Below are 25945 nucleotides of genomic sequence, written 5' to 3' on the forward strand. Positions count from 1 at the left end.
CTTTTAATGTGACTTTCACTCTACAGTGTTTTATTCTGGGTTTTAAGTACAACAGAAGAAACAGGTTAATGTGTCAGTTGTAACATCTCAAGTCAAGTCAAGTCAAGTCAAGAAGCTTTTATTGTCATTTCAACCATATATAGCTGATGCAGTATACAGTGAAATGAAACAACGTTCCTCCTGAACCAGGTGCTACATAAAACAACATAAAACAACAGTCACAGAACAGAAGAACACAGGGCCATGAACTAAGATACTCACCACATAAAGTGCATGTGTGCAACTGGTGCAAACAGTGCAAAAAGACAACACAGGACAGTGCAAGACAACACAAGACAGTGCAGGAAAATACACAATACACAAAATATAAAAATAAAAACAGCAATAGCTCCGCCAGTAAAACCTGTCGTGACAGGATAAGGTGCACAGTAGCAGAAAAATCTAACAGAGAAATGTAAACAGAGTTGTGCAATTCTATAATAGCAGCAATCAAAATAAAGGCAATAGTGACCAAAGGATTTGGACAGAATATTGTGCAAAGAGCAAGTCCCGGAAGATCAGCAACAAACGGCATGTAAACATTTTGTGATAATGAGAGGTGTGAATGGTGCTGAAACCTGGGTGTGCGAAGTGTATGTGTGTTGAGTCCGGTTGTACAGATCAGTCACTCAGTTGTGTGTAAGTGTGTGTGTGTGTGTGTGTGTGTGTGTGTGTGTGTGTGTGTGAGAGAGAGTTCAGTTCAGATGTTTGTTCAGGAGCCTGACTGACTGACAAAAAACTGTTGCACAGTCTTGACGTGACTGCCCGAATGCTTCGGAACCATTTTCCTGATGGTAGGAGGGTGAAGTGTGTGTGTGACGGGTGTGTGTGATCGTCCACAATGCTGTGTGCTTTGCGGATGCAGCGTGTAGTGTAAATGTCCATGATAGAGGGAAGAGAGACTCCGATGATCTTCTCAGCGGTCCTCACTATCCTCTGTAGGGTCTTGCGATCCGAGACGGTGCAGTTCCCAAACCAGGCAGTGATGCAGCTGCTCACGATGCTCTCGATGGTAGCACATGGTCAGGATGGGGGAGGGAGATGAGCTTTCCTCAGGCTTCTCAGGAAGTAGAGACGCTGCTGGGCTTTCTTGGTGATGGAGCTGGTGTTAAGTGACCAGGTGAGGTTGTCCGCCAGATGAACACCAAGGAATTTGGTGCTCTTGACGATCTCCACTGAAGATCCATCGATGATCAGTGGAGAATGGTCACTCTGTGTTCTCCTGAAGTCAACAACCATCTCTTTGGTTTTGTCCACGTTCAGAGACAGGTTGTTGGCTCCACACCAGGCTGTTAACCGTTGCACCTCCTCTCTGTATGCTGACTCATCGTTCTTGCTGATTAGACCCACCACGGTCGTGTCATCAGCAAACTTAATGATATGATTCGAGCTGTGCGTTGGTGCACAGTCGTGAGTCAGCAGAGTGAACAGCAGTGGACTGAGCACACAGCCCTGAGGGGCTCCAGTGCTCAGTGTGGTGGTGCTGGAAATGCTGTTCCTGATCCGTACTGACTGAGGTCTTTTAGTCAGGAAGTCCAGGATCCAGTTGCAGAGAGAGGTGTTCAGGCCCAATAGGCTCAGCTTCTCGATCAGGTGCTGAGGAATAATTGTGTTGAATGCTGAACTGATCTCTATGAACAGCATCCTTACATAAGAGTCCTTGTTATCCAGATGGGTGAGGGCCAGATGGAGGGTTGTGGAGATGGCATCGTCCGTGGAGCGGTTTGGACGATACGCAAACTGCATGGGGTCCAGTGCGGGTGGGAGCTGGGTCTTTATGTGCCTCATGACAAGCCTCTCGAAGCACTTCATCATGATGGTCATTGAGGCAGGACACAGAAGACTTCTTCCGCACAGGAATGATGGTCGTCGTCTTGAGGCACGTAGGAACAGTGGCGCTGCTCAGGGAGATGTTGAAGATGTCAGTGAAGACATCTGCTAGTTGTTCTGCACATTCCCTGAGCACTCTGCCAAGAATGTTGTCAGGTCCAGCAGACTTCTGTGGGTTAACTCTGCATAGAGTTTTCCTCACTTCAGCTGTGGTTAGACAGAGCACCTGGTCACTGGGAGGAGGGATGGTCTTCCTCGCCACCACGTTGTTCTGCACCTCGAACCAGGTGTAGAAGTCATTCAGCGCATCTGGAAGGGAGGGGTCATGGTCACAAGCAGGTGATGTGGTCTTGTAATTCGTGATCGCCTGGATGCCCTGCCACATGCGCCAGGTGTCTTCGCTGTCCTGAAAGTGGCCATGGATTCTCTTGGCGTGTGCACGCTTCGCCTCTCTGATAGCACGGGACAGTTTGGCCCTTGCTGTTTTTAAGGCCGTCTTGTCCCCTGCTCTGAAGGCAGAGTCTCTTGTTTTTAGCAGCGCACGCACCTTGGCGGTCATCCATGGCTTCTGATTGGAGCGTGTAGTGATGGTCTTGGAGATAGTCACGTCATCAATGCACTTGCCGATGTAGCTGGTCACTGTTGACGTGTACTCCTCCAAGTTGATGAAATCGCCATTGGTTGCAGCTTCCCTGAACATGTCCCAGGCAGTGCATTTAAAACAGTTCTGGAGAGCAGACATTGATCCTGCTGGCCAGGTTCTCACTTGTTTTTGAGCTGGTCTCCAACGCCTGCTGAGTGGTCTGTATGCTGGGATCAACGTAACATAGATGTGGTCTGAGTACCCGAGGTGGGGGCGGGGCTTCGCCCGGTATGCACCCCGGATGTTTGTGTAAACAACATCCAGCGAGATTTCTCCTCTGGTTGCAAAGTCCACATTCTGATAGAATTTGGGAAGCACAGTCCTGAGATTTGCGTGATTAAAATCTCCGGTGACTATAAACAATCCGTCAGGGTGTGTGTTTTGAAGTTCGCTAATGGTCCCGTAGAGCACACTGAGTGCTTCCTTAGCATTAGCGCTAGGTGGTATGTACACTCCGATCACAATAGCGGTGGTAAATAAAAAGGTCTACATCTCACAACAATAAACTCCAGCAGTGATAAGCAGTAGGTGGAAACAAGCACAGAGTTCTTACACTATTCCGTGTTGATGTAAACACACAGACCGCCGCCGCGAGTCTTACCGCACAGAGCTGCATTTCTGTCGGCACGAAACGCGGCTAGCCCGTCCAGCTGGATGGCGGCGTCCGGAACTTTGTCACTCAGCCACGTCTCAGTAAACACAAAAACGCAGCAGTGTCTGTACTCACGCCGAGTAGCTTGTTGGAGTCTGATGTAGTCTAATTTATTGTCCAGGGAGCAGACATTTGCCAGCAGTAGTGATGGTAGAGCGGGCCGGCTAGGGTTAGCTTTTAGCCTAGCATTAGAACCCGCTCGCTTTCCGCGTTTCTGCTTCCTCGCGCAGCGCTTCCGATTCCCCCTCCTCCGTCAGTCCTCCGCAGGCGATGCCGAGGTCTGGAGGCCTGGTTCTCGGAGCACGCCGAGGTCGCGTAGCTTCTGCCGCAGGTCATCATTAATGGTGTTGTTTGGGTTGTTTCTGAGTTCTTTCAGTGTTTTTCGGTTGTACACAGGGACACCGGTTGCTCCGATGTTCATGTATTGTGTAGGGCGAGCTAAGGAATAAAGCACCATTTTGGGTCCGGAGCGACCGCTGCGAGCTATTGCCGCGCCGCCATCTTGGAACCAGTCAGGTGGGTGTCATGTAGGCTTCATGTCTCAGGCATTTATTTTTAACCCTTGTCATCTGCTTTTTAATCAAAGGATAAGCACCACGGCTTACACTTTTATTGAAAGTTTGTAAACCACAGTGTCATACCCCCACCCCGGAGGACACAAAGCAGGACAAACCCTGACCTCTCCCGCTGACTTTAAAGCAGCATTCAACTGATAATACAAGCCAGTCTCTATACCTTACACACACACTCTCATTTACACACACACAGACACACACAGATACACACGCACACACACTCACACACACCATTTGAAAGCCAGATAATCCCCTGGCCTCTCTGGTTAAATTCACAGGGGCCCTCAAACCATTGAACAATTCACTCTCGGAACTCGGCCCCAGTGCGTCTGTTTGGGACACAGACACACACACACACCCCAAATGGGAGCATTCTTTTATTAATTAAATAATAGATAGAATGTCCCACTTCACATGACACAAACATATATCTTGTTTGTATCTTCTCATATTAATAAAGCAAGTGTTTAACTCAATAAACAAATAAATAAAGTGTTTAAACTCAATAATAGTTACACTCTAAAAGGTTTAGAAAAATACCTCTGTTTTAATATTGTCTCTTCTTTTTGATTTCAAAGTTGATTTAAAATTATCTTCTCTTTATTCTTTCTTTCCTAACAAGGGTGCATTGTATACACCAGAATATAATGTTGTATTAACATAAGTTATACCTTAAATACTGGTCCCAGTACATTGTACACCTGTGTTAATTTTCTTTTCTGTTAAGGCTTGATGTCAAAGTTGACATAAAGACCTTCTCTTTATTCTCCTAACAATGGTGCATCTTATATACCTGAATATATCATTGTATTAACAAAGTTATACCTTAAATACTGGTATGTTAATAGTATGTTAAAAGTTAACTGGTATGTAATGTACCTCTGTTTTAATGCTGTCTTTGCTTTCCATGTCTAATATCAAAATGATCACCAAAATTATCTGTTCCTTGTTTTGCAAACAATGGTGCATTTTATTTGATCATAAAATGTACCATACTGTCTTAATACACTTTGGGTAAAACTTTAAGTTCTCCAAAGCAAGTATAAACCGGAAACCATGCCCACAAACGCATGAACAAAGGGAGGTCCTCCCTCCAAAATTTCAGGCCATAGCATTGGCAATTCCACCAAAGATGAGTGGGGTTCAGGACATTTAAAACATCTTAAACCCGACTAAACAATAGTCAGTCAAGTAAAGCAAGCTCACTCACTCAGCTTGACCGGAAAGGCACGGATTCCCGGGGCCCGGAGAGTCGGACGCTTAGAACAGCCCAGCAGCGACTCTTCGGGACAAGATCTCAAATCCTTTTTGAGATCTTCCAGCAAGCTTTATCTTCAAGTCAGTCGGCCAGGTCAAGTCAACTTGCATGCTCTAGGGAAAGGCTCGGACGCCCGGGGCCCGAAGGCCCAGGGGCCCGTCGGACGTTCGGAACAGCATGGAAACTACTCTTTCTTCCTTTAAGATCTTCCGGCAAGCTTCACTTTCAAGAACAACAACTGCTCTGATCTTCAGGAGAACCTGGAAGAACATTTGACTCCATCCTAACTGACTCTTCAAAGATCTCTTTTTCGCATCCAGACCCTTGTGCAACAAGCCAATGCAAGTAACCGTTTTACCAACCAATTTAGATGCGTATTTAAGTGTGAACCCCTTTATTGAATTTTAAGGTGAATTTGAAATTTTGTGACGACCTCAGTTAGGGTGTGATTAATTTTGAAGTTCAAGCTTGCCATTCCTCTCCTTGTTTTCTCTTCTTTCTCCTTTTCCTTTCTCTATCTCCCTTTTCCTATTTTTAACTTTTTTTTTTTTTTTTCATTTTTGTTTTCTTTTTGGTTTGTTTGTGTAGTTAGTTTTATGTTGTGTTTGTGTCATTCATGCCATATTTTTCACAAGTGATTGTCTCTGAGTGCCATTTACATTTTAGGGTTCCTGCAACATTCAATCTGAACTACATGCTCTATTAATTATATGTATAAAGTAAGGGGGGGTTGCGTCTTTCTTGGCAGGGGAGATACCTCTTTTATAGAATTAATATAAGATTATACTGTCTGTTCACTGGACGACCAAATAAGTGTAACGTTAATTCCATTGACATCAATTAAACTTAATTTAAATATTTAGGGGTAACTATAACCCATTATAATTACTTATAAATATTTCCTTTTCTTTGTGAGCTAAATTCGCTTTATATAATGGTGGTGTCATGCGGGTATGGAGGCGGAAGCCGAAGTAGCAGCAAATAAAGTTTTTATTCAACAAAACACAAGTAAGGCGGAGCCAACACAAATACCTGCTGCAATATGGAATAATCCAGTGGTGCGCTCACAGCGCGGTCCACAACAGTTCAAATTCAGCGGGTTGATCCAAATACTGGGATCCGGAAAATGAAAGGTTAATCAAAGGTGCGTCTGGAAAGAGACGCGGTCCACTTTGGCTGGGTCGGAACCTGAGTCGAGAAAGTACAATCCACGGCGCGCCTGGAAAGAGGCGCAGGCTGCACGAAGAGTGAGAGAGAGCGAGGCAGTACGTAGTGGGGGTGAGCCTAAGCGAACACACCGTAAGAGCTAAGCACACACATACCAAACAAACACGCAGGAACAACGTCAGCATACATCCACATCGGACCATGTATAAACACACATGAACGCGCAATAAAGGACCCTGAGTGTGTGCAGTGAGTGTTCATATTAGCGGTGTGATTGGCATGTGATGAGAGTCAGGTGTGTCTGGTTAGTGCGACAGAGAGAAGCTCCTTGCGGGCGGTGCGCGCATGAGAGAAGGAGCGGGGCATTCCCCAAAGCCCCGAGGTTTGACAGCCACTCAAGGGGGCGTGGCAGGGGGATCCTCGACAGGTGGAGAATGTGGGCAAACTGTTGTTTAAACTATATACTCATTTTATCCTTATTAATTGTTTTTCCCCTCTTGTCTCCCATTTACTACACAGTTGATTAATTTTATTTTTGGTGAAGCAAAAATGTCAATATACCTGAGCAGGAAAAACAAAATGGCTCAAAACACTGACTGTGATGCCATTAGAATCTTCTCCAGGCTTCAGGATTGTTGTTGATTTTAACTTTTACAAGAGTATGGGGGATCTGAAGATGTTTGAGACTGTGGTTTAATGGTTTTTATTTATTGATTATATTTGACTATTTATTTATTTATTTGATTTTTATTACCTGACACCATCCAGTGTCTTATAACATGACATAACGTGACTTATGCTGAGTCTTATGGTAAATAAAGGAGTGTAAAAGTCTCTCTCACACACACTCACTCTCTCTCTCTCTTTCTCTCTCACACACACATGCACACACACTCACTCTCTCTCTCTTTCTCTCACACACACGCACACACAATTTCTCTCTCTCTCTCTTTCATGTTGCATGACGGGAGCGTAGGGTGTGTGAGCGAATCACAGGTGAGCAGAGCAACTTGAATCTCAAGTTTATTTATTTATTTATTTACTCTTTTTACTTTCTTTTCTTCTGTTCCTACTCCCCCCCCCTTTTTTTATACTGCGTGTACTGCGTGGAGTGGTTTATAGTGTAGAGAGTGTAAATAGTGTGTTGTGAGTGTTGTGAGCTCCGTGGCGGAGGCCGGAGATAGCGTCTCACCCGATCGGGTGTGGCGTCTCTCTCTCACTCCGCCATGGGGTCAGGTGTGTTCCCCATACCGGGGCTACAGTGGAGGACGTGTTTGTAGCAGTAGGTGAGCAGGTTTGATTTAATAATATTGTATCGGCTTTGAGGATGAATAAAGCAGTGGTTATTTTTCTGAATGAGCGGCTGTTGGTAGGGAAGGTGATTGGGAGTGGAATGTGGGTAAATAGAGCTCACACTACTATCTTACCGCTCGGCCTCAGTCGGTGAGGGTTACGATCTCAAATGTTTCTCTGTTTATTTCCGATTTTGACATTGAGAAGGAACTCGAGAGGTTTGGGAAAATCGCAAGCAGGATGAGAATGGTTCCCCTCAGGTGCAAAAATGAGGCACTCAAGCACGTCATGTCCTTTCCCCGACCCTCGATATCTCCTTCCGTGTTTACCACGAGAAGAAATCAAACATATAACACCATCTTCTAGAATGGTGAATGTGGACGCTTCTCTGGCAGACGAGCTCAACACTTTTTACACTCGTTTCAAGCCTGCAGCTAACCATGCTAGCGGTGCTAGCGGCACAACCAGCATGCATGCCGAGAGAGCCGGAGAGTTAAACACGTTCACCATCTCAGAGCATGACGTGAGGAGGGCATTCAAGAGAGTGAATACCAGGAAGGCAGCAGGACCAGATGGCATCACAGGTCGGGTTCTGAAAGCATGCGCTGACCAGCTAGCACCGGTGTTCACAGAGATATTCAACCTCTCTCTGGAACAGTCTGTTGTCCCCACATGTTTTAAACAGTCCACCATTGTTCCTGTCCCGAAGAAACCCCAGCCCACCTGCCTCAATGACTACCGCCCTGTGGCTTTGACCTGTGCTTCGTGAATTGCGCTTGATGAAGTGCTTCGAGAGACTGGTCAGAGACTTCATCACTGCATCACTACCAGACACACTGGACCCATTACAGTTTGCGTACCGTCAGAGTACCGTCTACTGAGGACCGCATTGTTCATCTCCTCCACACCACGATGAGCCACCTGGACCAAAGAAATGGGAATTATGCAAAGATGTTGTTCGTGGACTATAGTTCAGTGTTTTACACCATAATTCCCTCCACACTCACCTCTAAGTTGGAGGTCCTGGGACTCAGCCAGCCGCTGTGTCAATGAATCTCTAACTTCCTGACAGACAGAACACAAGCCGTACGGGTGGGAAAACACCTCATCCACCCTCACCCTCAGCACTGGAGCTCCCTAGGGTTGTGTTCTGAGCCCCCTGCTTTACTCAATGTACACATATGACTGTGTGGCCACATCCAACTCCACCACCATCATCAAGTTTGCTGACGACACTGTTGTGGTGGGTCTGATCTCCAACAACGATGAGACCTGGAGAGATGGTGCCAGGAGAACAACCTTCTCCTGAACGTCAGCAAGACTAAGGAGTTGATCGTGGACTTCAGCAAAAAGCGGGAGCGGTCATACCAACTGCTAAACATCAGCAGGACTCCAGTGGAAAGAGTCTACTTTCTACACCTGCACCATAGAGAGCGTTCTGACAGGTAGCATTACTTCCTAGTTTGGGAACAGCACCATGCAGGAGAGACGAGCCCTCCAGAGGGTGGTGCGTTCAGCTGAACCTACCATCCACACCGAGCTCCCTGACCTGCTGGACATCTACAGCACGCGGTGCAGGACCAGAGCCAGGAAGATTGTGAAGGACCTCAGCCATCCCAACAATGGACCCTTTTCTTTGTTGCCTTCAGGCAAACGCTTCCGCTCCCTGAAAGTGAACACAGAGAGAATTAAGAGGAGCTTCTTCCCGCAGGCCATTCGGTGTTTAAACCAGGAAACACCCAGGATCTAAAAACTGGCCCACTCTCTCCATCCTCACACTTCTTCTCTGTACATATTTCACATTTCGCTCCATGACACTTTAAACTCTGGACTTGTACAGCACAGTGCACTTTATATTTATTTTATTTTATACCACACCATACTGCACATGGACACTTTATGGACACTTTACACCACACCGCACACGGACACTTACGGACCTTTACACCACACCATACCGCATACGGACACTTTATGGACAACCCACCACAAAAGTGTCTATTGTTTACACTTTGTTACACATTGTTTACTGTTTCACTGTCTACTGCCATAAGAATTTTTTTGTATATACATTTTTCCCTTTGTTTTACATACATATATCTTTTTTTATACTTTATACTTTATTTATGTGCCTTCTTTTCTTTTTCCCCATGCTATTCCCTCATGTCAGACCGTCGTATAAAGCATTTCACTGCATGTCGTACCCTGTATGTATGTGTATGTGATGAATAAAATTTTATTTGATTTGATCTATGCCAGTACCGGCAGTTTAAAATGCTTAGAGTGTGGAGATTTAGGGCAAAAAAAATAAAAAATAAATCAATAAAACCACGAATGAAACTGAAAATGAGATTTCAAATGAAACTGTGAATGAGACTACACATTAACTGTAAATAAAATTGAAAATGAAACGGGAAATGAAGCAGCTGGTCCCAGTGTGGCTTCAGCAGCCAGTGAGAAAGATATAACTAGTGACAGTGGAAATCCCAGAGCTGAACCCAATCAGACACTAATACAGGGGAAAACTTATACACATTGTAATAAATCTGCAGTTAGAGTCCGTGACACTTGTAAAGATAATGTGAAGGTGTGTGTGGACCGTGGAGCTGATGGTGGTGATGTTTAGTGTGAGGTTGAGGTCGACAGCAGTGTAGGTGTAGAAGTAACACACCCCTCTCCACACCAGGGAGAACTGGCTGATTTAAGTGATGGAACTGATGAGAAGTGTGATGATGACAGTCTCTATGAGATGTCTGATATTGCCTCAATTGAGGGAAATGAACAGTTATACACCACAAAGGAGATCAATGATTTTCTAGACGAGACTTTTGGTAAAACTGTTGAAGTTCGGAATTTTTTCATGGATGTAAACAGGTTTCTGAAGTCAGTAATTAAAATCCAGAAGTCGGCAGGCTTTGACGAACTGAGCAAAAGAAAAAGGTACATATTAAAAAAGTTTGTAACAAGATTTAGAAGAGGAAAAACGGCAGTGAAAAAAGTTATCTGAAATGGTGAAGGTACACAGGGTGAAACTCCTTTTCTACTCATATCTGTTTTGTCTGTTAACCGTCTTTCCTCCTATCTCTCTTTCCTTATGGACAACATAAAGATAGAGACAATAAACATTAATGGAGGAAGAGATCATAGAAAAAGGGCAGCATTACACACACTTCTTAAATAAACACATCAACATTGTCTATCTACAAGAAACTCACAGCAGTCAGGAGAATGAAGTTGGGTGGAGAATGTTTTTTTGTCACGGATCAAACCTCACTGGTGGAGTCTCCATCTTTTTCCTCAAATAGCCTTAGTATGAAGCACATATCTACACATGAGATAGAGAAAGGCAGGATTTTAGCCATTAAAGTGGAGTTGATGGGTTTCCCTTTTATTCTTGTTAATGTTTATGCACCAAACAATGGGGCTGAAAGAGTGAGATCCTTTTTAAAACTGCAAGACACACTAGAGAATTTTACTGACGTGTGCATGGTACATGGGGGCGACTGGAACTGTACTTTAGATCACACACTGGATAGGAATTTAGAGGAACCTTATCCCTCTTCTGCTATTTCACTCAGCAACATTGTCAAGAGGTACAGCTTGTGTGACATTTGGGGAGCAGAACATCCAGGAGTGAGGCAGTACACATGGGTCAAAGCATCTCACCACCACATTAGTGCAGTCTGATTAGATCACTTTTACATCAGCAGTAACAACAGAAAGAGAGTTTTAAAAACTATTATCCTCCCTAACGGTTTTACTGACCATCACACATGCACAATAGACATAAGTCTAAAAAGTCACAGCACACCAGCTATTACTGGCATTTTAATGTCAAACATTTACACGATGCTTCATTCTGTGAAAAATTATATACGTTCTGGTCGAAGTGGCTGCAATGGAAGGAGGAGTATGATGATGTTGTTCAATGGTGGGAAGTAGGGAAAGCACAAATTAAAATTTTCTGTCAGGACTACACTGCATTCTCTAACATCCTCACCAAATCAACCATCAAAGCCCTTGAGAAGAATATCACCAAAACAGAGGATAAACTCATAAACTAAAAGACTCTGTTATAGTGGGAGAGCTAAGAGAAAAGAAAAAAGCTGGAATCACTGTTCCCTGAACAAGCAAAGGGAACTTCCTTCTGAATTTTATAAACATTTTTGGGTTTTATTAAAAGATGACCTGCTTTTAGTTTACAGGACGTCCCACATAAAGAACGAGCTGCCGATCAGCTGCAGAACAGCCGTTTTATCCTTATTACCAAAAAAGGGGGATCTTGAGCTACTGAACAACTGAAGACTAGTAAAACTGGTTTTAGAACACATTCTTAATGAATAACAAACGTACTGTGTACCTAACAAAACAATAATGGACAACCTCTTCCTTATGCTTGACGTAATTATGTTAGCCAGCGACAATAATACAGATGTGGGACTCTTCTCTATTGATCAGGAAAAAGCCTTTGATAGAGTTGATCACAGATATTTATTTGAAAACATTAAAGCCTTTGGTTTGGGTGAGAATTTTATTTGGTTTGGGTGAGAGATTTTGACATGCTCTTACATTTGGTTCTTTTTAGTTGCTTTTAAAATATATTATTGACAAAAGACTTATTACACTGTATTCAGCACAAACTGGGCTACCATAATATGTAAACAACTTATATGTGTGTGTTTGTATTTTTGACAAAATAAGATTTATGCATGGTTTTTGAAAAAGCTAAAAAAAAAAAAACCCTCATTGATATAAGGCCACAAAACCGATAGTAAACATGTTTTCACAATACTTTTTTAAAACAGATCTTCTAATGTAGGTTTTTTTTTTATCATGTAAAAATCATCCTGCCTGCTCATTCACAGTAAACAATACATTGATTTAAAATTTAAAAGACACTTTCTACTTTGAAAGGCCATATGCGAAGAGGCGTTGTCATGCTGTGAAAAAACAATTCCGTTTTTAATGCTGTTCTTGCTAATGTGTATTTTAAATAAACCACAAATAAATGCATTCCTTCTTGCAGTAATGCGTTTATTTGTGGTTTATTTAAAATACACATTAGCAAGAACAGCATTAAAAACGGAATTGTGTCCAACAATAACAATAAAACAATACACTACAATACTATGCAAAATCCCTGTGCCACTCTTAAAAGCAGTTCTTGTTCATCTGAAGACACAGGTCTTTTCCATGGTGTTTTGTGGTGCTACCATGCAATGTTTTGCAATGTACACAGCTCTTGCAGCCAGCAGTGGCAACATTTCTGACATCAGAGGACAGTTCAGATCCTGGAACTGGTACATGATCAGAGTTGGTCCGTTTTGGCACTACTTTCTGTGTGATGCTAAAAAGCTCGGCAATAAGTTGTTCCATAAATTATTTATGGGACACGTCACCATACAGTTCTTTATGCACAATGAAACTGTCAGTGGCAGCGATGTCCAAAAAGTGTAGAAAAATATTTCGGTACCACTTCATTGTTTTGTGCTGTGCTGTGCTGTGTAGTATTGTAACAGTTGATCAGACAGGTCAACGCCCCCATGTGCTGGTTGTATGCAGTTACAAGTGCAGTGCATTGAAATGTCTTTGTGCAGGTGCTTGATCACATCTGTTTATGAAACACACACACACACAGACACATGAACATCACTAATTGTGTCATTGATAAAGTTGTTTGCATATGACATACAATGCAATAATGATTCAAACTAAATTTTATTTAAGAAAATATAAAATATGTACTTACTCAGGATGATTCTCAGTCGAAGTCAAAATGGAGACACACCTGCGTGGCCTGGTGTGAGTTTCCAGTGAAGGCAAGGGTGATGCAGCCACATTCCTAAAAATACCCAAACAATATATTTTAAGATGAATACACTTGAACAGTATAAATTTGTTAGCATGCATTGTACATATAACATTTACACCTCAGCATTCGGGAACATCTCTTTCAGAAAATGAGCTGCGGTGGAAAATCTGTGCCTCTACTTGGTTTCACATGATTTATTTTCATTGAAAATATATGTTTTTTTATTTCACCTACTTATTCTAAAACTACACACTTTAAGCTGTCTAAAGATATATTTATTATTTCCGTGTGTCAGCTATTGGCCGAGTTTCAGCTCTTTATGATGACGTGTTTCTAAACGTAGATCACGCAGTCAAAGGCGACAGATGGCGCACCCTGACTATTTTATTCATTTAAAAAAATACAACGCAAAAAATACAATACATATACAGTGAGCATACACAAATGAAAGTAGACCCTTCACAGATTTAAATGATGTATTACTTTGACATGTTTGATCAAATATGACCGAGCAGTTTTAACTCTTTTTGCTGGCATCTGAAAGAAAAGCACGTTTGGGCGCTAGCGGCAAATCAGACTCCAGAGGGTTAAAAGTGGGGGGTGGGCTAAGCACAGGGGCATCAGGCAAGGCTGCCCACTATCAGGTCAATTATACTCATTGGCAATTGAGCCGCTACTTCGACAACTAAAAGAGAAATTACAAGGGTTTTGTGTAGAAGGTTTTGAAAGTCGAAGTGGTCAGAAGTGTTTGGGCCAGACTCGTCTCCCAAAGGCTGCTGGAGATCCCTGTACAAACCTCCAATAGAGAAACGCACTGCGGATCTCCAATGGAGGATTGTTCACTGGGCGGTAGCTATGAACAGACACGTGGCACACATTGACCCCACCATAGGGAGGGAATGTGTCTTCTGCAACACAGAAGAATCAGTAGACCACCTGTTTCTACACTTCCGCAAGCTGAGAGGACTGTTCACGGTGTTAGAGGGATGGGTCAGAGACCTGGGCGGTAACTTCAGTAAAGAGCTTTTTATCTTTGGGCCTAAATATGTGAGCACAGACAGAAAATGTGTCTGCCTAATAAACTTCTTAATAGGAGAATCAAAGCAGGCAATTTGGTTAACTAGTAAAGGAAACTCAGAGGCAAAGGCACAGTAGATCCTGAGGCGATGGTTAGAGGGTTTTTAAATCAGGAAACAAAGAAGAGCTGAAAACTGTCCAGTGAGAACCGAGAAAGATGATCAGTGAAGAAAAAGCTTCCTACAGGAGGAAGATGGAGGATCAGCTGCAGCAGAACAATGTCAGCAGTGTGTGGAAGGGGCTCAAAACCATCACTGGTCAAAAGGAGCCCAGCTCTCAGGCTGAGGGTGACCAGAAATGGGTAAATGATCTGAATCTATTCTTTAACAGATTTGATCAGCTACCCTCCTCTGCCCCATCCAGTCCCCCTGCTGCAATTCCCCTTCTCTGCTTCCACAGCAAGCAGCTCCAGAACCACCTCTCTCTGCACTGCTATCAGCTCACAGTCAATACACAACACACCCAACCCCCTCCCTGCTGATTCCCTCCAGTCAACACTCCAACCAATATACACTTCCCCTCACAGAAGCCCAGATGAGAATGGAGCTCAGGAAGATCAAAGCGAGGAAGGCTGCGGGCCCAGATGGCATCAGCTCCAGGCTACTTAAGACCTGTGCAGACCAACTGTGTGACATATTGCTGTGCATGGTAGACCTGAGCCTGAAGCTGGGAAAGGTGCCACAGATATGGAAAACATTCTGCGTGGTGCCTGTTCCAAAGACGTCATGCCCAAACGACTTTGGGGACTACAGACCAGTAGCACTGACCTCACATCTGATGAAGACATTGGAGAGGCTTGTGCTCACTCATCTCCGACCTCTGGTGAGCCCATCAATGGATCCACTTCAGTTTGCCTACCAACCTGGCATTGGAGTGGAAGACGAGGTCATCTTCCTCCTAAATCAGGCGATTTCAGACCTGAAAAGGCTGGGAGCACTGTGAGAGTCATGTTTTTTTACTTCTTAAGTGCTTTTAACACCATACAACCTGCGCTCATGAGGGATAAGATGGTGTACATGGGAGTGGACCATCATCTGTCTGCCTGAATACTGGGCTACCTCACAGACCGACCACAGTATGCGAGGCTTGTGACTGTGAGTCTGCCATGATTGTCTGCAACACTGGAGCCCGTAGGGTACGGTTCTAGCCCTGTTTCTCTTCACCATCTACACTGCAGACTTCATGGTTAGCTCAGCAACCTGTCACCTGCAGAAGTTTTCTGATGACTCTGCCATCGTCGGTCTAATCACAGATGATGATGACAGGGAGTACAGAGGACTTATACAGAACTTTGTGGACTGGTGCCGATGGAGCTGCCCAAATGGAGGCACAAACACACTATCATTAGCATCAGTGAACATTCAGGGAAAGGACATTGTGAGAGTGGACTCTTACTGTCAGGGTCTTGGGTGCGGGGCTAGGTGAGTGGATGATAGGACTCAAATGTATAATGCTCCAGACGATAAGAATCGAGAGAGGATTGTTGGACAGGCAGGAAATATTAAATGTCCGAATACTATAGCACAAAACACAGTCGCGGCACGCACAAGGTTAACGTAGAAGAAAAGAATGAGAAAGATAGAACAGGCAGGGAAGCAACATGTCCGAAAACTTATGAACACACAACAGAAGCACACACTGGGTTAATATTAGGAAAAGCAATAATGTCCGAATACTTTTGCCGTGAAACACATAGTAGAAGCACACGCTGGGTTTATACTGAGAAAAGCAATAACGAATACTTATGAACACACAGTTGCGGCACTCACTGGGTTAATGTGAAGGTCCGGGGCACCGGGAGAGCGAAGCAGAGGGCGTGTCCGAGTACAGAAGCGAGTCTGAAAGCAGACAGAGGGAGAGAGCCGGAGAACAGAGCAAAAGGGGAATCCAAAAATCCGAAAACCGAGGGCAGGCAAAAATCCAAAAAACTGGGAGATCCGAAAGTGAAAGTAAACTTTCCACGGGGAAAAAAATAAAGGCAGGAAGGTCTCAAAAAAGCGTGGAGCCAAACGAGACAATCTGGCAGCGAGCGCAGGCAGCCGGTGGCTATTTATACAGAAACAAGATGGGGGGCATGCCAGTGTTGCCGGCTAAAAGATGGTGCTGAACCGGAAGCGGACGTTGTGACTTGCCTAGGCACTGAATGATGTCTTGTGCACACTGGACAAGGATCGTCAACCAATTCTAAATGTGTGATGTTTTAATGTGTGTGTCCTCATTTAAGCAGAGCGTCGTTTTTAATGGGTGCATAAGCATGTTTTAATTTTTGTTAATTTTTTTTATTCATTTCTTTACATTTTTACGCACACACCAGTATTTATTCATTATTTTCACTTTCCCCTTTTACCTATTTATCCATCTAATTCTTTATGAAAGTGTCCATCCGTCACACACACACACATATACAAACATACACACTATCTTTCTCTCTAACACACAAACTGTATAAAAAACAGACTTGTTCTTGTCACTGAATAAACAATATTCAGTTTATTTATCTGCATTCTCTCATTTACAGTATCTACTGTTTATATTTCCGCTAGCATCCATCTGTCCATCCATACCACTTATTTCAAAACATACACAGGATGTGTAATGTGTAAAAACTGAGAGAGTGAAGTGTGTATCATTGTGTATCTTCAGGTTGGATGATTGTGGAGTATCAGATGAAGGCTGTGCTGCTCTCGCTTCAGCTCTGAGATCAAACCCCTCACACCTGAGAGAACTGGATCTGTCTCTGAATAAAGTAGGATACTCAGGAGTGAAGTGTCTCTCTGCTGTACTGGAGAATCCTCACTGTAAACTGGAGAAACTGTGGTAAGATCATCTCTCTGAGAGTCACATGACCTGCTCCTCAGTAATACACATTGTCTAATAGTTAGACTAAAGCAGAGCTTTTACGTTCAGCATCAATGTTCTGAGGAGGAGCTTTAGAGTTTTATTTTTTTTTTATTTGTTTGTTAGTTTAAATTAGTGTTGATTGACCACACACACTCTTTCTCTCTCTCTCTCTCTCTCTCACACACACACACACACACACACACACACACACACAAAACACTCTCTCTCGCTTTCTCTCTCTCTCTGCGCATGCGCGGGGGAGGGGTGATTTTTAATTGTATATTTTTCGCAAGTTATTCCTTTAAACATCTTGGAACAATTTCGTGTGTTTGTGTGTGTGTGTGTGTGTGTGTACCAGCATGCCTGTGTGTGCATTGTGTGTGTGTGTGTGTGTGTGTGATAGTGAGAGTGTTTAGCATGGTGTTTTGGAAAGTTTTACTCGCCGGCACGGTGTGCGGGTGGTGTGCGGGGCAAGTGTAGAGGAGTGTGTGTTAGCGGTTGGTAATGTGGTGGGGCATGGGAATATTGTCTCTGCCACCCGTATGGACAGTGCTATTGTTGTGTTTCTGAACAGTGTTGAAAGAGTGACTAAACTGATCCAAAAGGGAATTGTTGTGAATTATGAGTGCATATTGGTTTCTCCCCTCAGTTCTCCCGCAAAAAAAGGTGTTGCTATCGAATGTTCCTCCTTCAATAAGTAATGAGGGGATTGTGAAGGAGCTGTCTCGATACGGGCGAACCGTTTCCCCGATTAAGAAAATCCCTCTCGCATGTTAGTTCCCAAAAGTTAAGCACTTGGTGTCTTTTATGGTTCTGAATGAGGGTGTTAAGGAATTAAATTTGGTCTTCAAGTTTAGAGTTGATTGGTTTGACAACATCTTTGTCTCCACCGATTCAGATATAAAATGTTTTAAATGTGGTCAGTTAGGGCATCTTGTGCGCGCCTGTCCCGAAAGATAGAGTGACCCCGGTGTCTCTAAGTGACCGAAGCAGGAAGCAGCTGAACCTGCTGGAGTCATTCCCCCTGTAGCTTCAGCTTGGCCTGCTGCTGAAAGCCCCATAACTGCTGCTGCACCAGAGCGTGAGCCCCAAGCTCAGACTGTAGACCAGAGGTCTACAAACAACATAACCACCCCAGAGAAGCCCTGCTCAGCCGAACTGGACCAAGAGAAGCTCTGCTCGGCTGAACCGGGTCCAGAAGAGCCCGACTCAGCTGAACTGGGCCCGGGGAAGCCCTGCTTAGCTGAACTGGACCAGGAGAATCCCTGCACTGCTGAACTGGACCGCGAGAGGCCTTGTGAAACTGAAAAAGTCACAGTGGACTCTGGAGCAGTGCTGGAGCTGCCTGCGCTGGCAGAGGGAGGCACAGGGGTGCAGAGCTGTCGCCAGGAGGCACCAGTCACTACACCATGGCAAGGGGATGGGGGAGACATGGAGATGGACAACGAGCCCCAGTTTAAGGTGCCAACTAAAAGTAAGAAGTGAGGTAGGGGACAGGGGAAGAAGCAGGCAAAGAAAGATGTGAAGGTGGATGAACCCGAATCAGACAGTTAAAACGCCAATGTCTGATTCAGTCTTTAATCTAGACTCTTAGGAAGAACCGTTAAATGTATTATATAGTACTGTGGATATTAAAGAGTTTTTAAGAACCACCAAGTGGCAAAAGAATGTTTTACTCAAGTAGTTTTTCCCGGAAGCAGTTCGTCAATGATATAAAGCACTTTAGAAGAGAAGGAGCTTTTACAGATCAGGACATTTTTATGTTAAAAAAGCTGATAAAGAAGGTCAATAGGGAAAACTCAGATGAATAGTGATAGTGTGCGGTGTTTTATTTGTAGTTATTTTAGCATTTGTTTGTTTTACTTTAATTTAATTTTTTAATTAACGGGTTTCAAGTTGCGAGTCTTAATATTAACGGAGCGAGGGAATATGGAAAGAGAGCAAAGCTTTATGAGCTCATAAGACAGAAGCATGTGGATGTTGTTATGCTGCAGGAAACCCACAGCAACAGCAGTAATTATGCTGATTGGGTGAAGGAGTGGGGTGGGTTGGTGATTTTAAGCCATAGCACATCACTTAGTGATTGTCAGGGTTTTGGAGAGACGGAAACCGAAACTGGGGTAGTGGAACGGAGGTTTTAATGACGGAGATTAGAAATCATACGACAATCTGTCAGGGAGCACGGGTGCAGGGCTAGGTGTGTAAGGACCCAAATGCAGGATGCACACAGGGGTATAGAAAAAACAGGCTTTAATAATAAAAAAGTAATCAGGCTAAGCAATGGGGCAAAGGCAAAAACACAATCCAAAACCAGTCCAGGGTCAAGTCACAGGCAAACAGGGCAATACAAGAAAGACAAAACCAAAAAAAACAAAACCGGCAAACTAGGCAAAACAGGGCAGAGCAAAAAGACAAACCAAAAAAACAGTCCAGAATCTAAACCAGGTAAATAGGCAGGGCAGAGCAAAACAGGGATCAGGAGCAGGATCAGGATCAGAAACCAGGGCAGGCAGGGTGGCAAGGAAGCCGGTCAGATAATCTGGCCAGGAGCTGAAGTCTTGATTGCCCTTATATACCGGGAGGTGCGGGAAAAACAGCAAGATTGCTGCCGACCCGGAAGTGCTCACTGCGGAACCGGAAGTGCATGCCGTGAAACCGGAAGTGCGCACAGAGTGCCCTGGAGATCCTGACACAAACCCTAAATGAGCAATAGTTACTCGAATGGTCACTATAATGCAGAGTGTCCTTAGGAAAGGTTAGGTCTTTGCGGTCTCGGAAGGTACAAGATCGCAATAGTGCTCACGGGTGGGAAGTAATCCACGCAAAGACCTAACCTGGACTGGACTCCCACTAAAGCAAGTAGAACAGACACTGACTGTGAGAAAGGCAGGGAGAGACATAGGGCTGCGTGATTAATGAGCATCAGGTGCCGGTACTTTATTATGATGGGGATAGACTACAAGTGTGTGGAGTGTCGAGGGACGGTGTGGCCTGTTCCCTGGGGCCCCTAGGGGCGGCTCTTGATGCCCAGGTGCAGCGCCGGGGGCTACCCCTACTCCAGGGTGCCGGATGGAGTGGGTGGGCAGCGTGAAATTCCGACGTACATCTGCATGTTTCTGTGTGTCCCGGAGGGCCCAACGGAGTTGAGTGTGGGCCGACTTCCACACACAGATGCTCTCCCGGAACCAATAATCAATGGCAGGGATGTGGGAGGGCTTGTCCGACCATGGGAACAGAGGTGGCTGGAACCCCAGCACGCACTGAAAGGTGTAAGGCCAGTGGCTCCACTCGGTCTGATCCTTGTGGCAGTACGATCTCAGGTAACGTCCTAGCTCCTGGATTTTTCTCTCTGTCTGACCGTTGGACTGTAGCTAGTAACTGGATGACAGGTTAACCACCACGCTGAGGAGTGTGGAACGCCTTCCAGACATGGGACATGAACTCCGGCCACATGATACAACACGATTTCCTTTGGGAGACCAAATTTCCGAAACACGTGGTGGAAAAGGGCTTTGGTGGTCTCCAGAGCAGTGGGAAAGCTGGGGAGAGGTATGAAGTGGCAAGCCTTGGAGAATCGATCCACTGCAACCAGGACTCAGGTGTGTCCCTCTGACCATGACAAGTCCGCTACAAAGTTGATACCCATGTGGGACCAGGGCCCCTCGGGAATTAACAGCAGGACCAGCTTCCCCACAGGCAGGTGGCATGGAACCTTCAACATGGTGCACAACGGGCAGCCCTGGATGTAATGCGCCACATCCCTGTTCATGTTGGGTCACCAGTACCGAGCTTGGAGGAGAAGGAGGGTTCCCCTACGCCCTGGATGACCGGATCCAGGGGTATTGTGGACGGCTTTTAATAAGGCGGGACGACTATAAGGCGGGTTTTAGGGACGAAGGTCCTTCCTTCCGGGCACCCAAGGGGGGGCGGGTTCTTGACTTGTGGCTGAGCGGATCTCCTCCTCGGGGTTCCATACGATTGGGCAGATGAACAGATCGGGAGGAATAATGGGTTCCGGTTTGGTAGGTTCATCCTGGCTGTAGACACAGGAGAGGGCGTCAGGCTTGCCGTTCTTGGAACTCGACCTGTAGGTGAGGGTGTAGTTGAATCGAGTTAGGAATAGGGCCCACCGGGCTTGTCAAGGGTTCAGCCTCTTGGCCTTTCTGAGGTTTTGTAGGTTCTTGTGGTCTGTAATCACCACAAATGGGTGTTTTGCGCCCTCAAGCCAGTGCCTCCACTCCTTGAGTGCCAGCTTGATGGCGAGGAGTTCCCGGTTCCCAATGTCGTAATTCTGTTCGGCGGAGGACAGCTTCTTTGAGAAGTAGGCACAGGGGTGAAGTTAAGCAGAGCTCCCCGAGTACTGGAAAAGCATAGCCACGACCCCTGTGGAAGATGTGGCCTCAGGCATCCAAAAAAGCGTTTTGGGCTTTCCCCTGAGGACGGAGGTGAGTGGGGCTGTGATCTGGCTGAAACCCCAAGAACCTTTGCAACTCCTTCACGGAACCGGGGAGCGGCCACTCTCGCACAGCCTGCACCTTCTTTAGGTCCATCTGGATTCCCTTCACGCTGATCACATAGCTGAGGAACTGGACCTTGGTTCGTTGGAACTCGCACTTTGGGAGGTTGAGGTATAGGTAGGAACGGTCAGAACACCTCATTCATGAAGCCTTGAAACACGGCTTGTTAAATTGAAAGGCAGTCTTCAATTCATCCCCTTCCCGGATGTGCACGAGGTTGTAAGCACTCCTTAGGTCTAACTTGGTGAAGGTGCCTCTCAGAGAACCTCCAGTGTGACAGGGACGAGCGGGAGTGGGTAAGGAAGAGGCGCGATGAGGGCATTGAGGTTACGATAGTCGATACACGTCCCCTGTCCTTCTTTACCACAAAGAAGAAGCTAGAAGCTGCTGAAGATGATGGGGAAATGAATCCCTGTTTGAGGGCCTGCATGTACCTTTCCATGGATGCTCGTTCAGGAGCGGTCCAGGGGTAGATCTGTCCCTTTGGGAGTTTAGCCCCTGGGACCAAATCGATGGCACATTCCAAGGCCGGTGAGGAGGTAGTCGGGTTGCAACCTGTTTGCTTAACACATCTGCAAAACCATAATATTCCTGAGGGATCTTCACCTGAGATGGTGTGGGGGCCTCTTCCACCAGAGTTGCGGCCATAGTTACTCCTTTAGAGAGCGGAGTGGGAAAGTGGCAGAGGCAGTGTTCGTGACACCAGTAACTCTACCATGGTCATCCCAGGATGATGCTCACGATCCAGTTCTCTAAGACCATGAACTGAATCCTCTCTTGGTGGAACAGGCCGACCTGGAGGGTGATGATGGGAGCACAGTACTTAAGCCAGCCTTGCCCCAGAGGGTGCCCTTGGATGGTTTGGATGTCCAGGTCGTGATGTCCCCTCTCCCGGCATAGCTGGAATTGGTCTATTGGTCTAAATCCCAGCAGAACCTGAGTCGACTATGTCAGAGGTGGAAAGGGAGCCGTACATTGTGGAAGGGAGTGACTCAATTCAATTCAATTATTATTTTTTTTGTATAGCGCTTTTAACAATGAACATTGTCTCAAAGCAGCTTTACCTAGATAATGTGGTGATTAAAAGTGATTGTTATTTTTCAGTAAGTTTGTCCCTGATTAGCGAGCCGGTGGCGACTGTGGCAAGGAAAAACTCCCCGAGATGAAATAAGGAAGAAACGGAATTTCTTGGAACCACCCAAGGCATTGATGAGAAACCTGTCCCTAGCTGCACAGAGTGGCCTCAGTCGAAGAGAACACTATCCAGAGGCAGGCCTGGACGAAGTGGGAAGATCCACGGAGTGGAGAGGGGCAAGTACAGTGGTCATAGGAGCCTCAGGAGCATGTTTAACTCGACAAAGAGAGAGTGAGAGAGAAGAGGGGTGACAGGAAGAGAAGGATATGGATTATTAAGTGTCTATTGTTGTATGAACATTAATATCACTGTGCAGTTTGGACTCCTGCAAGACTTGATATGGCAGCATAACTAAAAGGGAGAACCAGAAGGTAACACCAACATGAGGGATCTCTGGGAAGAGACGACCCACCACATCACCGTCAACAAACCTGAGTGAACTTGTGAGAGTGAGGGGACGACAGCATACAAATATACCAGTTCACCAAACACTCTATATCCATGTTCCCTCCAGATCTGCGCCTTTACCTAAGAAAAAAATCTACTGATAAAAGGCTTGACTAAATAAATGTTTTCAACCTCAACTTGAACACTGAGACTGTGTCTGAGTCCCGAACACTGATTGGAAGGCTGTTCCATAACTGTGGGGCTTTATAAGAGAAAGCTCTGCCCCCTGCTGTAATCTTTATTATTTGAGGAACCAACAGATAGCCTGCACGTTTTGATCTAAGTAGGCGTGGAGGATCATACTGGCACAGAAGTTCACTCAGATACTGCGGTGCGAGACCGTTAAGTGCTTTATACTTCAGTAGTGGTATTTTATAATCAATGCGAGATTTGATTGAGAGCAGTGTAGACTTATTAAAACAGGAGCGATGTGGTCAAATTTCCTAGATCTCGTGAGGACTCTTGCTGCTGCATTCTAAACTAACTGAAGCTGATTTATGCACTTACTCAAACACCCAGACAGTAAAGCATTACAGTAGTCTAATCTAGATCAAACATGAACTAATTTTTCTGCATCCTGTAATGACATCATACTTCTGATTTTAGCAATATTACTAAGGTGAAAGAAGGTGATCCTGGTAATATTTTCACATGAGCCTCAAAGGAAAGACTAGGATCAATAATCACACCAAGGTCTTTGACAGCCGAACACGCTAAAACAGAAACACCATCCAGAGATGCTACATAATCGGAAAGTTTGCTTCTAGCTGCATGTGGTCCTAGTAAATGTACTTCCGTCTTATCTAAGTTGAGCAGAAAAAAGTTATCAAGTATCCACTGTCTAATGTCCTTTACACACTCCTCAACATTTTTAAGCTGATCTCTCTCATCTGGCTTTGCTGAAATATACAGCTATGTATCATCAGCATAACAACATCCGTTCAGAAAGGAAGACAAGATGGCTCCAGGTGGGAAAGGGGCTGTCACAGTGTTCCTAGTCTATTGTTTGCTCACAAAGATTTTAAAAGCCTATTCATGTTGATCCAGTTCGGATGGTTGGTAACATCTTTCCTCTGCTTCATTTAAATGTCAACCCATCAAAATATGAAGATCTGGGATATAAACAGACAAACAATGTTTTGGCAAAAGCGAGCACCGGCTATGGAACCTACACACTGGCTGTGACTATGGTCTACCCACTACTTTATAATAAATTTACCAAGAAGACTAAATGAACAACATCGATTCGATCATTGCTGACAACCGGACTTATTATCGCCATATGTTTGATGTTATCCGGAGACATTCACCCATGCCCAGGCCCGCACCACTTCAAGATGCTAGGAAAGGTTAACCCACGCGCAGAGGACAAACCTGCTACTTATACCTTGCAGGTACGTTCAGGTGTATTTCTGTGTTCCTTTGCACAATGTCCTGATTTTCTCCCTCCTATATTCCTGTCCTCAACTGTGGCCGAGCTGTCTGTCCGAGGAGGCGAGTGCGATGGGGTGGATGGCGCGAAGGCGGGGCGTTCTGTCGGGGCGCTGCGCGGGGAGACTCCGGGTTCGGGGGTGCGTGTTGGTACATCGGACGGAGGCTTTGGTGGTGGGTCCGTGGGACAGCGGTGCGGTGCATCTTTGGCTGCGTCTGGGAGGCACGATCCAGACACGCGACAACAACAACAACAAACTTTCCTGAATGGCCGCGCCATTACCACGGTAATGACTGCTAACGGGAAGCGACAATCCAGGGGTAGCCAAACACCGGAAATAGCTCCTGTTGTTCCAGTTCTCAAAAATGGAGATCCATTGTCAGTGGACAATTACAGACCAATTAGCATTATATCGACAGTGTCAAAAGTTGCAGAGAAACTAATTTCACAACAAATAATAACACATTTAAATACCACAAAATTTTGTCTTCATCCAATGCAATTTGGTTTCAGAAATCAACACCGCAGAAACTGCTAATTGTTTTTTCACAGAAAATATCAAGCATTTACTGAATAAAGGTGGTGTGGTTGGAGCTGTGTTTCTCGATTTAAAAAAAGCTTTTGACACTGTAAACCATAAAATATTATTAACCAAACTAAGCAAATTCAATTTCTCCTCAGATGCAATAAAATGGATAGAATCATATCTATCGAATCGCTTACAGTCAGTTAGGATCAGTGATTATCACTCACCACCCCACGTTATGTCCACAGGGGTTCCTCAAGGTTCTATTTTGGGGCCACTGCTATTTTCACTTTATATAAACGATCTCCCTTCAGTTTGTGCAGATGTCTATATTTAGATGTATGCAGATGACACAGTCATTTATACCCATGGTAAAAACACGAAACAAGTAGCTGAAAAACTTACACAGTCGATGGTCCAAGTTTCTGAATGGCTAAATCAATCCTGCTTAAAACTTAATGTAAATTAAACGGTTTCAATGTTTTTTTTTTAAATCAAACATTGCAAATAATCAGGCAGATATTTATGTGACAGGGGAAAGAATAATTAGATAATCAGAATTCAAATACTTAGGTATCATAATTGACTCTAAACTAACTTTTAAATCACAGATAAAAAAGATCTGCAATCGAGTCAAATTTAATATTGCAAATTTTCGGTTCATAAGATCCAACCGGTCACTTCAGGCAGCTAAAATGTTC

The 25945-nt window shown here is 44.8% G+C and overlaps 1 protein-coding gene across 1 annotated transcript in view; it reads left to right on the forward strand.

Moving 5' to 3' along the window:
* LOC124377359 (NACHT, LRR and PYD domains-containing protein 12-like) overlaps positions 1-25945 on the forward strand; it is an 839056-nt gene that overhangs the window by 769291 nt on the left and 43820 nt on the right. The window contains exon 10 of the mRNA XM_046836796.1: positions 16990-17163. Coding sequence (XP_046692752.1) covers positions 16990-17163 — 174 coding nt within the window. The remainder of the gene's footprint in view (positions 1-16989; positions 17164-25945) is intronic.

The sequence above is a fragment of the Silurus meridionalis genome, chromosome 23, assembly GCF_014805685.1.
Source record: "Silurus meridionalis isolate SWU-2019-XX chromosome 23, ASM1480568v1, whole genome shotgun sequence".
Taxonomy (NCBI): Eukaryota; Metazoa; Chordata; class Actinopteri; order Siluriformes; family Siluridae; genus Silurus; species Silurus meridionalis.